This window comes from Oryctolagus cuniculus, chromosome 14, assembly GCF_051225735.1.
Source record: "Oryctolagus cuniculus isolate XC-2025 breed Fujian yellow rabbit chromosome 14, ASM5122573v1, whole genome shotgun sequence".
In the NCBI taxonomy this organism is placed as follows: Eukaryota; Metazoa; Chordata; class Mammalia; order Lagomorpha; family Leporidae; genus Oryctolagus; species Oryctolagus cuniculus.
The window spans coordinates 63000380-63016130 of NC_142880.1; the positions used below are offsets into that span (position 1 = coordinate 63000380).

General features: G+C 38.1%; 1 protein-coding gene across 3 annotated transcripts in view; it reads left to right on the forward strand.

Moving 5' to 3' along the window:
- WDR70 (WD repeat domain 70) overlaps positions 1-15751 on the forward strand; it is a 311084-nt gene that overhangs the window by 51292 nt on the left and 244041 nt on the right. For 2 of the 3 annotated variants that reach the window (XM_002713983.6, XM_089312747.1), the window contains 2 exons: positions 5405-5464; positions 9872-10005. In XM_002713983.6, coding sequence (XP_002714029.2) covers positions 5405-5464; positions 9872-10005 — 194 coding nt within the window. Of the gene's footprint in view, positions 1-3305; positions 3617-5404; positions 5465-9871; positions 10006-15751 lie in introns of those variants that run through there. The other variant, XM_089312748.1, reaches the window with a different exon arrangement.

Consider the following 15751-nt stretch of genomic DNA (forward strand, 5'->3'; position numbering starts at 1 on the left):
GGTCTCCCATGTGGGTGTAGGGGCTCAAGGACTTGGGCCATCCTCCGCTGCCTTACCAGGTGCATTAGCAGGGAGCTTCCAGCTGGTGCTCATGTGCAATGCTAGTGTAGCAGGCAGGTTAACCTGCTGTGCCAAAGTGCTGGCTTCAAGCACTGAACTTCTGTCTGCATCTGAAACATTTTCATTCACCCATTGGTTAGTTGTCTGGTGAGCATATCTCTTTTATTGATTCTTCAAAACTGTTGTATTTCTTATGGGATATGTAGTTAAATAATAAAAGATTTTTAAGTGAGTGCATGATTAATAAGTGAATGAATAAATAATGAATAAATTAATATTAAGTCAGTTTTATTGGCTTTCCAGAGTTAATTCTAATTCTGGTTGTCTGTGGTCCTGTACTGATAGCTATACCTCAGTGATTTCTGGGAGAAAATAACACTCATAATCAACCACCTTTTCTAGAAATCCTCACTCTCCTAATTTTGTAATAGATCTTTTTTACTGGTCAACTTTGTTGCTTATAGTTGCATACATATCTGTACAACTTTCTTAACCCATTGATTTTTCCTAAGAAAGGTTAGTCTTTTGGTGGTATGGTGAGGATGTTCATGAGCTCATGTCATTCTTGATTTGTTTGCTATTAGTGTTAATAAGGGTGGGCCAAAGAGCCTAGGAAGTAATTCTTTGGTGGTTATTTAAAACAATGAAAAAACAGAAAAAAAATAAGGAAAAAATATTTTTCCTCTTACATTAAGACTGTAGCTCTTGGTATAAATTCTAGTAATAAATTACTTCATTGAAGTCATGTAGTTTATGATGTTCCTTGGCAAGAAAATCTTGAAAATATTTTACTGTTAAGAAAATTTCACACTAAGCCATATTTCAAAAAGTCATTAGTAAAAGTTCTGGAAAAAGAACAGTCACTGTACTGATACACTACTAAAAGATATATTGCTACTATTTTAGATGATTTAGTTGTGCCAATTATATGGGCTTTTTTTGAGTTATGGCCTACATGATTTCCAGTGAAACTTTGATTTAAATTTAAAATTTAAATTAAAAAAATTTTTTGACAGGCAGAGTTAGACAGTGAGAGAGAGACAGAGAGAAAGGTCTTCCTTCCGTTGGTTCATTCCACTAATGGCCGCCATGGCCGGCGCTGTGCCGATCTGAAGTCAGGAGCCAGGTACTTCCTCTCGGTCTCCCATGTGGGTGCAGGGCCCAAGGACCTGGGCCATCCTCCACTGCACTCCCGGGCCACAGCAGGGAGTTAGACTGGAAGAGGAGCAACCAGGACTAGTACCCGGCACCCCAACTGGGACTAGAATCTGGGGTGCTGGCGCCGCAGGCGGAAGATTAGCCTAGTGAGCCATGGCGCCAGTCCAAAACTTTGATTTTAAATGTAAACGTTTATTTACACATTTAATTCACTCCTAACATAAATATTAAGTTCTGTGTTCTTGTAATTTTTTTTCTTTAAATGTTAGAATTCATCTGTAAATAAGCACATTCTGCATTGAATTTAATACAGTAATTTTCATCACAGTGTTTTGTGACAGCATTTCTGTATACTGAATGATGAAAAAGTAATTAATAACGAATTGAAACACAGACTGCAATAGAGTTTCTCGAAGTGAAACATTTCAAATGTTCTGGTTTTTGCAAGAGTGCTTACTGCCTGTATAGGAGTTTTCCTTGCTTATAATTTTGTCAGCAGCAAAAGAGTAGTGTTTTAGATAATTCAATGCAGCAGTAGTCCAGAATTTAATTTTTTGACTTTTAAATTATTTTAGAATTTGTGTTAGAAAATTGCTGTGGCTGGAATAGATACGTGCAGTGTTTTCTATAATGCAGTAAACCATACAGTAATGTCTTTGTCTTGACATAACCTACAAATTCCCCAGCTGTTTGTTTATTTCTGTTTAGTGCCTTCTTTGTTCCTCATCTCTTCTTCAGTAATCTGAAGCAGTAATGGTTGATAGAAACCTCTCAGCTGCAAACTGTCTAAAACAAAACTCTTGATTTCTTTATCATTGCCATGTTCAATCTAATTTTGTCTGGGATATAATAATTTTGTCTTAAAAGATTTTCACTTTTTGGAAATATTCAATTACCCTTTGCCTCTTACTTACCAGCCTGATCTGCTGTATAGCACCTGCTTTTCTTTATGGACATAACCATAAATTAAAATTTGAGGGTAAATTAAAAATTACAATCTGATGTGATCAACAAAGTAGAAACTGGGCTGTTTACTCATTTCTGAAGCTTTTGTGTATATGATAATGCCAACTCTTTTGTGGGCCGGGGAGCAGAGCTAATGGATCTATACATCATCTTTGAGAAGTTTCACGTTGTAATTTGGTTAGGGGGTAGTGGAGAGGGAGATAGGTCACACATTGCAATGGGTTGTGATAAGTTTTGTGATTTAGAGTTATTTATTTGAAAGACACAGTTACAGAGAGAGGGAGGAAGAGACAGAGAGAGAGAGAGAGAGGGGAGAGAGATCTATCTTCCATCCCTCTGGTTCAGTCCCCAAATGGCCACAACTGCTGGGGCTGGGCCAGTCTGAAACCAGGAGTCCGGCGCTTCTTCTAGGTCTCCCACGTGGGTGCGTGGAGCTGCAGCACTTGGGCTATTTTCTGCTGCTTTTCCAGGAGCAGTAGCAGTGAGCTGAATTGGAAGTGGATTAGCTGAGACATGAATTGGTACCCTTACAGGATGCCGGTGTTGCAGGTGATAGCTTTACCCTCTATGCCACAATGCTGGCCCCAAGTTTTGTGATTTAGATAAGGAAAGATTGTCATGGGAGTACATATAAAGATCATTTAATCAGAGTTGGAAATATTGAGAAATGCTTCCAGGAGCAGGTCATATCTGAATTGAGTCTTGTGCCAAGAAGAAAAGAGAAGCCTGGAGAAAGACAAGGATGATATGGATAGAGAGCTAGGAGGTAAGCACTGAAGGAAGTAATGGCAATCGTGTTTAGGATCCTAACATGTTCCAAACTCTGTATTAAGAGCTATGAAGCACTTACTTCCCAGTACCTTTTAGTCTGTAGTGTGCAAATGAGGAAGCTGAGAGTTACAGCTTTGCTGAGGTCATGATGTAGTTGAGTGGAGCTAGCTTTAAAAACCCTAGCTTTCCTGGCTTTTGTCTAGGCTGTTTCTTCTCAGAAAAAGGACTGTTGGACATGGAGGAGATAGTTACCACACTGTCGAAAGGACAGGTGTGTAGGCTGAGTTCTGAGAAGTTTCCAGGACATTAATAGTGACTTGTTACTCATTCAGTAAATATTTACTGAGATCCTCTTATGTGCCAAAGACTGTGCTAGGCGTCAGGAGCAAAGTGGCAAATACCGAACTTGTGGCTGTAGAGAATGAAAGAACGACATTGAGTCAAATTTTAATTTGAAAAAGCTTGTTGGAAAGGGTAAGATAGTGATTAAGTAGTAAATGTAGGGGAAGTCAATAGTTTTTTTATTTTGTTTTGTTTTAATGTAAAATGTTAAAAAAGAAAGAAAGTGGAAACAGTATCATAGTACACTGAAGAGAAAGAACTATAGCAGGGGAAAGGTTGAAGATGTAAGAGAAAGGAACCTTGGATCCTGCATGTTTGAGTAAGTATATTGCGAGATGAGCCATGACTTTGTATTGGGCACAGAATTTCAGCATGATTACCCTGCTCTTGACTGAGCAATGAAACCTCTTCCTCAAGTGATGACTGTGACCCCCTGTGTCTGATTTATGTTTGCCTCTTCATGATCTCTCAGTTATTCTATCCATTTCCCTATCACAGCATTTGTTCTATTGAATTAGACCCATTGATGTCTCTTAGGCAGGAGGATGAGTAGAGACTGTGCGTCTGATACAATTTCACTTCAGTAAGTGCTTATTGTATCAATGAATCGCTGAATGACTGAGTTTCTTTTTTGATCATTTCTGAACAGCAGCTGTATTTTTTTTTAAGTTTTAAGAGTTAAATGATACATAGTTATTCTATGAAGATTTTGTTGTCTTTTATAAATTAAGAACATAACTGTTTAAGGTATGCCCAAATATAGATAAAAGAGGACTTTTAATATTTTTGGTTACTGAAAGGACCTCATTCTTTAATTTAAAGGAAATTTGTAGTGATTATTTTATATATAGCTTACAGTATGCTTCAAAATAATTTTTATATTAAGGTGTGGTAAAAATGATGTCCTAATTTAATTATCTTCAGTTTTGATTGTCTACTTTTTGTCAGATTTTTCTCTAGGTAGAGTAAGATTGAAAAATTAAGTTATAAGATAGAGCAAAATTTTAGTTCAATTATAGTTTTATTATTTATTATAAGGTGAACAGTGTTTCATATACAGTATTTATTTTAAACTTATCAGCAATCAAAATTGTTAGGGAGCTTTTATCTTTTATTGTATTGAATTTTTTTCAAATTTTTCTTTTTTTAAAATCTCATTTGAGAGACAGAAAAAGAGAGAGAGAGAGAGAGAGAGACAGAGGGAGACAGAGAGAGACCGAGAGAGCCAGCCAGCCCATCCACTGGTTCATTCCTCAAATTCCCGTGACAGCTGGAATTGAACCAAGGCTGAAGTTGGTAGTTGGGATCTCAATCCAAGTTACCCATGTGGGTGGCAGGAAGTTAATTACTTGAGCTATCACTGCTGCCTTTTAGGGTCTGTATTAGCAGTAAGCTTGAGTCAGGAGCAGACAGTACTTTGTATTGAACCCAGGCATTCCTTTATGGAACGCAGATATCTTAACCAGTAACTTAACTGCTAGGCCACATGCTTGTTCCTGATAGGGCATTTTTAAATGCCAATTGCAATTAGTAGTGGTTTAATCTGTTCTTTTTTAGTAGATTCTTTTTGATTTTTATTAAAGTTATACAGTTCTTTAACCTTAGGCATCAAAGTATACTTAATTTAAACAAAGTCAAATTAATTAAATTGAAGAGTCTCTCCATATATTTATTTATATTTATTTATTCTGGATTTTTTGATATTAGCTTTTGATGCTTCCTTTTGTTTTCCATGAGCTGTGATTTAAAGGGAAAATAAATCCCTAATTTCTCTTAATGATTTATATTATCAGCAACTACTGATTTTTTTATGTTTGGGTTAAGTTAAAAATTCAACTTATATTAAAAAAAATTCTTATAACCTAGGGAGTTTGTTAGATTTTTTTATTTTTGGGATTTAGGATTATATCAAGAAGAACAATTGTAGACTTTCTAGAAATGCAAAAAAAGAGAAATATTTTCACTTTTTTGTTGTTTTCTTTAAGGTTTTTGTGGGAAAATTTGGTGATGTGATTTTTAAAAGTTTACCTTTCCTTTGAATTTGCTGTGTAATTCTTCCTCAATACACTATTTTATTTATTTATATCATGGAACTTTCTATTTTCAGAATCCTGTCCGAAAGATTCCTGACTCACATGAGATAACATTGAGGCATGGCACAAAAACAGTAAGTTATAAAATTAGATTTTTCTCTCAATAACTGAGCTGTCATGGAAAAATGAACTAATAATATATATTTGTGTTAAGGCTAATTACACAGTTGATGTCATAAAAGTATAGATATTAAAAGAACAGAAAGATTAAATTTGGTCAAAATAACCATTGTCTTTCATTTAAAGTAGGAATACTTATTGCCATTGTTTGCTTATTATACCTTCTTTTCACATTGTGACTAGAAGAAGGGAAAGAAACTCAAATACAGTTTTTTTAATGGTGTGGAAAAACTTCTTAAATTCCTTAGACTTATTTATGTATCAGTGAAAGGCATGAATTTGCTCATTTAAAAAATTTTTTTTCTTATTTTTTAATTTTTTATTTATCTTTCCCCCCAAAGAAACCTTTTATTTAAGGAATATATACTTCATGCATTTCATAAGTACAACTTTAGGAGTATAGTGTTTCTTCTCAACATATCTGCCCTCCCGCCCATGAGTTTGTTCATTTTTCAGATGAAGGTTCACATAAGAAATTAACCTTAGAAATATCACTGTATTGCTATAGATTATATTACTTAGTATATGGATTGCATTTTTATAGTTATATTTAATTATGTTATTTCAAATTAGTGTATAAGAGATATGATGGAATTATTGTATGTTATTGCAAAACCATTAAAAATGATTGACTGCATTATAAAGATGCAAATGAAATTAGAATATAAAATTATCTTTTCCCTTTCAATGGAACTACCTTTTTTTAGATGTCTGGCATGTAAAGAAGTAACAAAATACAATCCCATATTAAGAGGGAAAGCATCAATTGAGATAGAACCAGAAATGACACAAATAATAAAATAGATTTGGATTTGAAATATTATTCTCCTAAAATATTTTATTTCAGGAATATTGTTTTCATAAAAATATTTATGTTAACTACAATGAGTTTATTATTTCAAATGGAATGAAAAATGTCTTAGTTTTAATTTCTAATGGTTAATATTGATACACAAAACTCACCTAAACAAAAGCCATTTGGGCTCATCAGTAGATTTTTTTCTTTTATTTTTTTAAGATTTATTTATTTATTAAAGATTTATTTATTTATTCGAAAGGCAGATACAAAGAGAGAAAGAGAGAAAAGAGAGAGAAAGAGAGATCTTCCATCCACTGGTTCACTCCCCAGATGGCTACAACAGCCAAGGCTTTGCCAAGCCAAAGCCAAGAGCCAGGAGCCAGGAGCTTCTTCTGAGTCTCCACATGGGTAGCAGGGGTCCAAGCACTTCCACTGCTTTCCCAGGCACATTAATAGAGAGCTGGATCAGAAGTGGAGCAGTCGGGACCCAAACTGCCACCTATATGGGATGCCGGCCCTGCAGGCAGGGACTTAACCTTCTACGCCACAGTGCTGGCCCCTTAAGATGTATATACTTATTTGAAGGGCAGAGTAACAGAGAGGGGGAGAGACAGAGAGAGGTAGAGCTCCATAACAGCTGGGGCTGGGATAGACTGATGTCAGGAGTCCAGAAATCCATTTGGGTCACCCATGTTGGTAGCAGGAACTGAAGTATTTGGGCCTTCATCTGCTGCCTCCCAAGCAATTAACGGGAAGCTGGATTGGAACCAAGTAAGTGGAACTGGAAACTGCACAGCAATACATGGATCCTGGTATCCCACGCAGCAGCTCAATACTACAGTGCCCTCCCCTGGAATATTTTTGATTACTAATTCAGGTCTTTTACCTGTTGAAAGACTTCAGATTTTCTTCATTTTCTAGTTTTGGTAGTTTTTGTGTTGCTAAGAATGTTTCCATTTTGTCTAAGTTATTTTACTGGTTGGCACACAGTTCATAGACATCCTTTACAAATCTCTTAACTTAGTCAGGTCATAGTGATTCTCTTTTATCATTCCAGACTTTAGCAAGTTTTTCTTTTTTGCTTGGCCAGTCTAAGTAAAGGTTTCTCACATTTGTGGAAAACTTGAATGGTCCAACCTTTGGTCCTGTTTTTTTCTCAATTTAAAAATATTGTTGGGGCTGGCACTATGGTGCAGTGGGTTAAAGCTGCCGCTTGCAGTGCTGGTATCCCATATGGGCACCAGTCTGAGTCCCAGCTGCTCCAGTGCCCTGCTAATGTGCTTGGGAAAGCAGTGGAGAATTGCCTAAGTGCTTGGGCCCCAACTGGGAGACCTGGAAGAGGCTCCTGGCTCCTGGCTTCCACCTAGCCTGTCCTAGCCCCAGTTGCAGCCATTTGGGGAATGAACCATTCGATGGAACACCTCTCTCTCTGTCTCTACCTCTCTGTGTAACTCTGCCTTTCAAATAAATCTTTAAAAAATTGTTTGTTTCCTTGATTTCAGTTGTAATCTTTATTATTCCCTTTCTTCTGCTTACTTTGGGTTTGTTCTTTCTTTTTTAAAAATTAATTTATTTGAAAGGCAGAATTAGAGATAGAGAGAGAAGAGGAAAGGAGAGGCAGAGAGAGACAGAGAGAGAGAGAGAGGGAGAACTTCCATTGCTGATTCACTTCCCCAAATAGCTGCAATGGCCAGGGCTGGGCCAGGCCTAAGGCATGAGCCATGTGCACCGTCTGGTTCTCCCATATGGGTGCAGGGGCCAAGGACTTGGGCCACTTTCTGCTACTTTCCCAGGCAGACTAGCAAGGAGCTATATTGGAAGTAGAGCAGCTGGGAATTGAGCCTGTGCCCATGTGGGATGCTGGCACAGTAGATGCCTGCTTAATGTGCTGCAAAACAGCGCTGGCCCCCTCTTTTGGTTAAAAAGAAGCCTATGATGTTGGTTTGAGATCTTTCTTCCTTTCTAACATACATGTTATTGGCCATAAATTTCTTTTTAAGCCTTTCTGTTTTTATGCATTGCTTGAATGAATAAATTACTTTTGGCAATAGCAAAAATGAATGCTGTTGGGCATCTAACAAAAAAGACTAATATTAATAAGTGGCAATTGGGTAGGGAATTCTTCCAGCGTTTTGGATTAAAAACATTGGAAAATCAATAATGAATTGAAAGAATTTTTACTATGGCTTCCTATGTAAATAAAGCTTGAACTATAGTTTTGTAGCCACTTAAATTTTCTAAAAATCTTTTAAATATTTTGGTGAAGAATTTATCATCATGGAATAAAATGTTAAGTATCCATACATTTACATAGTTAATATACTGTTGGATCATTTGAATGGCCTTATGATAGATTAACATCTAAAGCTTTTTAAAAGAAGGAGAGAGTAATAAAAATTCTTTTAATAAAAAGGTCAAAGCTAAAAGTGTTTATGCTGTTTCTCAGGTTGATAGAGGAGTCTCATTTTTATGTGATCTGACATTTTGTATAGTAAAAATTAAAAGAAACAGTTTAAGATATTCAGAGTACTTGTATTTACTTTGCTATAGATTTTACCATCTTCTGCCCTGAGCTAGGAGAGTAGTCAGCTTTGTATTTATTCTGTTGTTCTTTTTTGATATAGGGTAATTTATCTCATGTTTGTCAGGCTGCATTATTCCTTGTGATATGTAAGGTTATAGAAATTTCAGTCCTTTCTTAGAAATAAATTTTTAATACAAAATATTCTTTAAAATTACCTTTCATTTTGCTCAAAATAATCTGTGGTGACTTTTAAAAGATACCTTTAAAATTTGTTAATATATAGGCAACAGACAGTTAAGCTGCCTTAAAAGGTTTCTTCAAGATTGTGTATTGAGATAGACAAATTACAGTGATGTGTCACAGTGGTGAGGGAACATTCTGAGAAATGCATTGTTAGGGATTTCATTGTTGTGTGAACATGGTACAGTACACGATCATAAGTTTCCATGGTGTAACTTGCTATACACTTTGACTGTTCAGTTGTAGCTCCTTGCACTTAGGCTACAACCTGGATAGCTTGACACTATACTGAATACTGTAGGCAGTTATGATGCAAAGGTAAGTATTTGTGTATCTAGTCATATGTAGACATAGAAAAGATACAGAAAATAAACTGGGCAATAATTTTCCAGGACTTCCCTCTTAAATGTGATTTGTTGCTGACTCAATTGTCCTTGTGCAGTGCATAGCCATATGTGTGACAGTTCTGCTTAACGAGTGTATACTAAAGTGACTTTGTTTACCTTATGAAATTGCAATGATAACTATTCTAAGTATGCGCTTGTTGGGGAGAGACATAGCTATGAAGTTATTAAAATTAAAATATTTTTCTTTATTTCAAAAGAAATAATACTCATGCACAATGTCAAATGATATAAAAGGTTCAACTCATTCCTGCTTTTCAGAAGCAGCTGCAGTTGATGGTCTGTACTTCCAGGGCCTATAAGCTAGGGAATGGGTTAAAGAGTGAAATGGGGATTATAATAGACTATAAATACTTTTTTTTCCAATTAGCTGTTTTGCTTTGTTTAAAACCAGGTGTCTGCTTTGGGTCTGGACCCCTCAGGTGCCCGTTTGGTGACTGGAGGATATGACTATGATGTTAAGTTTTGGGATTTTGCTGGAATGGATGCTTCTTTTAAGGCATTTCGATCTCTTCAGCCCTGTGAGTGGTATGTAGTCACTTGATATTTCGCTGTTTTTGTTGGAATTCCATCTATAATGGTTTGTATCAAATACCATAAATTTATATGACTGTGTTGCCTCTCTGAAAGTAAAATGGACCATAATATTTCTTTAGTCTTATTAACTATATTTTTATTTTATTTATTTGTTTATTTATTTTGATTCCAAGATAAGATACCCAAGCCTGCAGTGGACTTTACTTATTTATTTATTTTATTATTTTTTTAAACTTTTATTTAATAAATATAAATTTTGAAAGTACAACTTTTGGATTATAGCAGTTTTTTCCCCCATAACCACCCTCCCACCTGCAAACCATCCCATCTCCTACTCCCTCTCCCATCCCATTCTTCATTAAGATTCATTTTAAATTATCTTTATATACAGAAGATCAACTGTATTTTTAAAAAAACTTTAGAACTTTGATATACATCATTATTTATTTATGTAATTCATTTGAGAAACTGTGAGAATGAGAATGAGAGAGTGAGGAGATAGCAAGAGAGTGTGAGTGAGAGCAAGAACAAGAGAGAGAGAGAGAGAGAGGGCAATATCTTCAGTCTAAAGCCCATATCCCAGAACTCAATCTAGGTCTGCCACATAGGTGACAGGAACCCTACCAGTTGAGTCACCACCTGCTTTCTTTCCAGGGTTTGCATTAGCAGGAAGCTGGGATCAGAAGTGGAGGCAGGAATTGAACCTAGGCACTTAGATTTGGGATGTGGGCATCTTAAGTGTAAAGCTAATCACTGTACCAAACATCTGCCTGTAACCTGTTTTCTTAACAAATATTTAGAATTTTTTTAAAAGATTTATTTATTTATTTGAAAGTTAGAATTACACAAAGAGAGGAGAGGCAGAGAGTGAGAGAGGTCTTCCATCCGATGGTTCACTCCCCAATGGGCCACAACAGCCGGAGCTGCGCCAATCCAAAGCCAGGAGCCAGGAGCTTCTTCCAGGTCTCCCACGTGGGTGCAGGGGCCCAAGGACTTGGGCCATCTTCTCCTGCTTTCCCAGGCCATAGCAGAGAGCTGGATCGGAAGAAGAGCAGCCGGGACTAGAACCGGCACCCATATGGGATGCTGGCACTTCAGGCCAGGACATTAACCCACTGCGCCACAGTGCTGGCCCCTAGAAATTTTTACCTTGCCTAGTTTATTTTAAAATACTCCAGCAGGTATTGTGTGATTCGACATACATTAAGCGAGTATCAAGTTTTTTTTTTTTTTTTTTTGACAGGCAGAGTGGACAGTGAGAGAGAGAGACAGAGAGAAAGGTCTTCCTTTGCCGTTGGTTCACCCTCCAATGGCCGCCGCGGCTGGCGCGCTGCGGCCAGCGCACTGCGCTGATCCGATGGCAGGAGCCAGGTGCTTCTCCTGGTCTCCCATGGGGTGCAGGGCCCAAGCACCTGGGCCATCCTCCACTGCCTTCCCGGGCCATAGCAGAGAGCTGGCTGGAAGAGGGGCAACCAGGACAGATTCTGGCGCCCTAACCAGGACTAGAACCTGAAGTACCGGCGCCGCAGGAGGAGGATTAGCCAAGTGAGCTGCGGCACCAGCCCCCCCCCCCCCTTTTTTTAAGATTAACTTATTTATTTGAAAGGCTATGTTTCAGAGAGGCAGAGGCAGAAAGAGAGAAGTGTTCTCTCTGCTGTTCCACTCCCCAAATGTCTGCAATGTGGAGGATGGCCCAGGTGCTTGGGTCCTGCGCCTGCATGGGAGACCAGGAGAAGTACCTGGCTCCTGGCTTTGGATCATCGCGGTGCGCCAGCCACAGCGCGCCGGCCGCAGCGGCCATTGGGGAGTGAACCAACGGAAAAGGAAGACCTTTCTCTCTGTCTCTCACTGTCCACTCTGCCTGTCAAAAAAAAAAAAAAAAAAAAAAAAAAAAAAAAAAAAAAAAAATGGCTGCAAGGGCTGGAGCTGGGCTTGTCTGAAGCCAGGAGCCAGGAGCTTCTTTCAGGTCTCCCTTGTGGGTGCCATAGCACTTGGGCCATCTTCTGTTGTTTTCCTAGGCCATAACAGAGAGCTGGATCAGAAGTAGAGCAGCCAGGACTTGAACCAGTGCCAATATGGGTGGCAGCTTTACCCACTACGCCACAGCACCAGCCCCAGTGTCTAGGTCTTGATCCATGCTGCACTATCAGTTATGGTCAGCTATCATAATGTATTCTCTTATGTGTATTTTTAAAAAATATTTAATTATTTATTTGAAATGCAGGGAGAGAGAGAGATTTCTTCCATTCACTTGTTTTTCTCCAAATGACTGCAAGGACCAAGGCTGGTCCAGGCTGATGGCAAGAGCCTGGACTCCCTCTGGGTCTCTCACGTATGTAGCAGAGACCTAAGCACTTTGACTTTCTCAGGTGGATTAGCAGAAAGCTGGATTGGAAGTGGAGCTACCAGGACTTGAACTGTGTGCTGGCAGTGTGCACAGTGGCTTAATCCGCTATGCAGGACGCTGGCCCTGTGTTATCTCTATTTTTGACCATATCTGATATTTTAGCAGATTGCTTCCTTTATCTCCTCTTCGATATTTCCTATAGAGGATCAAAGGTTTGATCATAATCCATATGGTGTAACATCAGATAGCATGTAGTATCTATTTGCTCCACTATTAGTGATGAGAAATTAAGATAGATTCCTGGATTAAGTTGCTGACTTCTGATTCCTCCATTGTAAAGTGGATATGTTATACTTGAGCTGCGAAAGCATTTGGTGGAGAGGTACTAATTCTGTTATTTCATCTATGTTTATTTGTTGTTATGCTTCTGAAGACGAACTTTTTCTTGGAAACTGACATTATTTGGTTTCCCTGAAATCCAGTTCTTATTGGAGAAGTGGGATAAGTGCTTAATTATCTCCATTTATTTAACCATTTTCAGTTTTAGGGCTAGGGGTGATAAATGAGTTATTGTTATGGTGATGATGGATTTTTTTCTTTTTTCCCTTTTTGATGATCAGTATTTATGATTTTAAATTTTCATCTGTTCCAGTCAATTGCAGTCATTATTTTTTTTGAAGTTTAAATCATCCCATAGTTGGCCAGTGAGTGTTCCTAATTACTACGTAATTTTGACATGAATTTATAATTCTTTAAAAGCGTGCTTAGATTTGGCATGATTCATATAGGTTTCCTGGTATGTTTCTTTCCCAGTAGCCCTGCATTATTTTTTTAACTATGGTGTTTGGGGACTAAATCAGGGTGCTAGGCATGCATGTTGATAATGCAGTATCATGTCTTCTTGACCTTCTCAGTACAAACAGGTGAAAAATATTGATACTTATGTGTATTTGTGTATGCATGACAAATCAGTGACAAGGCCATTGATTTTTCTGTTTCAGAATTTTAGTAAACTTTTAAAATTTCAGAATAGTTTTTAATTTATGCAAAAGCTACATAGATAATGTAGAGCTCATACATGTACCTCACCCAGTTTCCCTTATGATTAACATCTTATATTACTGTGGTCCATTTGTCACAGTTAAGAAACTAGCAATCAATTACTTTTATTTATTAATTTATCTTCTTTTAAAGATTTATTTATTTATTTGAAAGGCAGAGTTACAGAGAGGCAGAGGTAGAGAGAAAGAGAGGTCTTCCATCCGCTGGTTTACTCCTCAGATGGCTGCAATGGCCAGAGCTGCGCTGATCCGAAGCTGGGAACCAGGAGCCTCCCTCAGGTCTGCCCAGTGGACGCAGAGGCCCAAGCACTTGGGCCAATTTCCACTGCTTTCCTAGGCCACAGCAGAGAGCTAGATTGGAAGTGGAGTAGCCGGGACTCGAACTGGTGCCCATATGCAGGTGGTGGTCTTACCTGCCATGCCACAGTGCCGGCCCCAGTCAATTACTTTTAATTAAACTCCAAAGTTTATTTTGATTTCAATAGTTTTTTTCCCACAATTGATCCCTCCAAGATATCTATATTATGATAGTCTTTACATTTGTTTAGTTTTCTCTGGTCTGATGGTTTCTTAGTCTTTCATTGTTTTTATAATCTTGGCAGTTTTGATAGGTACTAGTTAGATATTAGTGGAATGTCTGTCTATTTAGTGTTATCTCATATTTTCTTGTGGTTAGATGGAGGTTAAGGACGATTTGTGTCTTGTTTCCCGTTTATTTATTTAATCATTTATTTGACCAGTATCAGCTACTGGCTTTTTGTTTTATACCTTGGGTTATAATCTAGTATGGTTATTCCTCAGTATCTTTGGGGGAGGGTTCTAGGAACCCTCACAGATGCTAAAATCCAAGATGCTTGAATCTATTGTATAAAATGGCATATCATTTGCAAATAATTTTTATATACATACTCCTGTATACTTTGTTTCATTTTACTTTTTTAAAGACTTATTTGCGAAGTAGAGCCATAGACTATAGAGAGAGGGAGAGACAGAGAGAAAGGTCTTCCATCTGCTGGTTCACTCCCCAAATGGCTGAAATGGCCTTAGCTGAGCCGATCCAAAGCCAGGAGCCAGGAGCTTCTTCCAGGTCTCCCACGTGGGTGCAGGGCTGCAAGCACTCAGGCCGTATTTTTCTGCTTTCCCAGGCCATAAGTGGAAGAGGGGCAGCTGCCCATATGGAATGCCAGCACCACAGGAGGCGGCTTAGCCTTCAATGCCACAGCTGGTCATCCTCCCATATACTTTGAGTCATCTCTAGATCACTTACAGTGTCTAATATGATGTAAATGCTATGTAAATAGTTCTTACACTATATTGGTTAGGGAAAATAGTGGTTAGTTTAATCCACAGAGGCAGAACTCAGGGGTATTGAGGACTAGCTGTGCTATATTACTTATTTTGCTGCTGAGGTTGCCCTGTTTCTTTTGTTTTTTGAGTATGTCCTTAAGTTTTGACTTTATAATGCATTCTGCCCCATTCTACTTGTAGTAGCAGATAAAGTCTAGATTCTCAGTGTGCTTGTTGTTCCTGGATTGTCACTGCTTTTAGTCCTCTTCAGCAGACAGAGCTAGGAAATACTTGGCCTGCATACTTACTAGTATGTGCAGCGAATCCATGATTGTTTCTGTATCTGTTGATATACATCTATATTCAGCAGAACATGGGTTCTTACTGATGTCTCTGGCTCTAACTCTTCTTGTTTGAATGAATGCCCATCCTTCTTTTCTGTATCTTTACTTTCCAGCAGTGAGAAACCTGGTTCTCACCATCCATTTACTTATTTATTCAACCTCAATATACATGTTGTAAAACATTTTCAGAATTGTTACTATCTTCTGTTCCAATTAAATTTTATCCATTATAGGATTTTTTATTGTCTTTGATTTTGGTATGCAAATTCAAAGATAGAATTTATATATATATATTTTTTTTTTTAAAGATTTATTTATTTATTTGAATGGCAGAGTTACAGAGAGGCAGAAGCAGAGAGAGGGAGAGAGAGGTCTTTCATCCTATGGTTCACTCCCCAGTGGCCACAGTGGCTGGAGCTGGTTGATTGAATCCAGGAGCCAGGAGCTTCTTCCGGGTCTTTCACGTGGGTGCAGGGGCCCAAGGATATGGGCCATCTTCTGTTGCTTTCCCAGGCCATAACAGAGAGCTGGATTGGAAGAGGAGCAGCTGGGACTCGAACTGGCATCCATATTGGATGCTGGTGCTGCAGGCAGCGGTCTTACATGCTACGCCACAGCGCTGGCCCCAGAATATATTTTTGAGAGAAGACTTACTGGTCGAGGACTTGGCAACAATTTTCTGTAAAGGGTCAGATAGT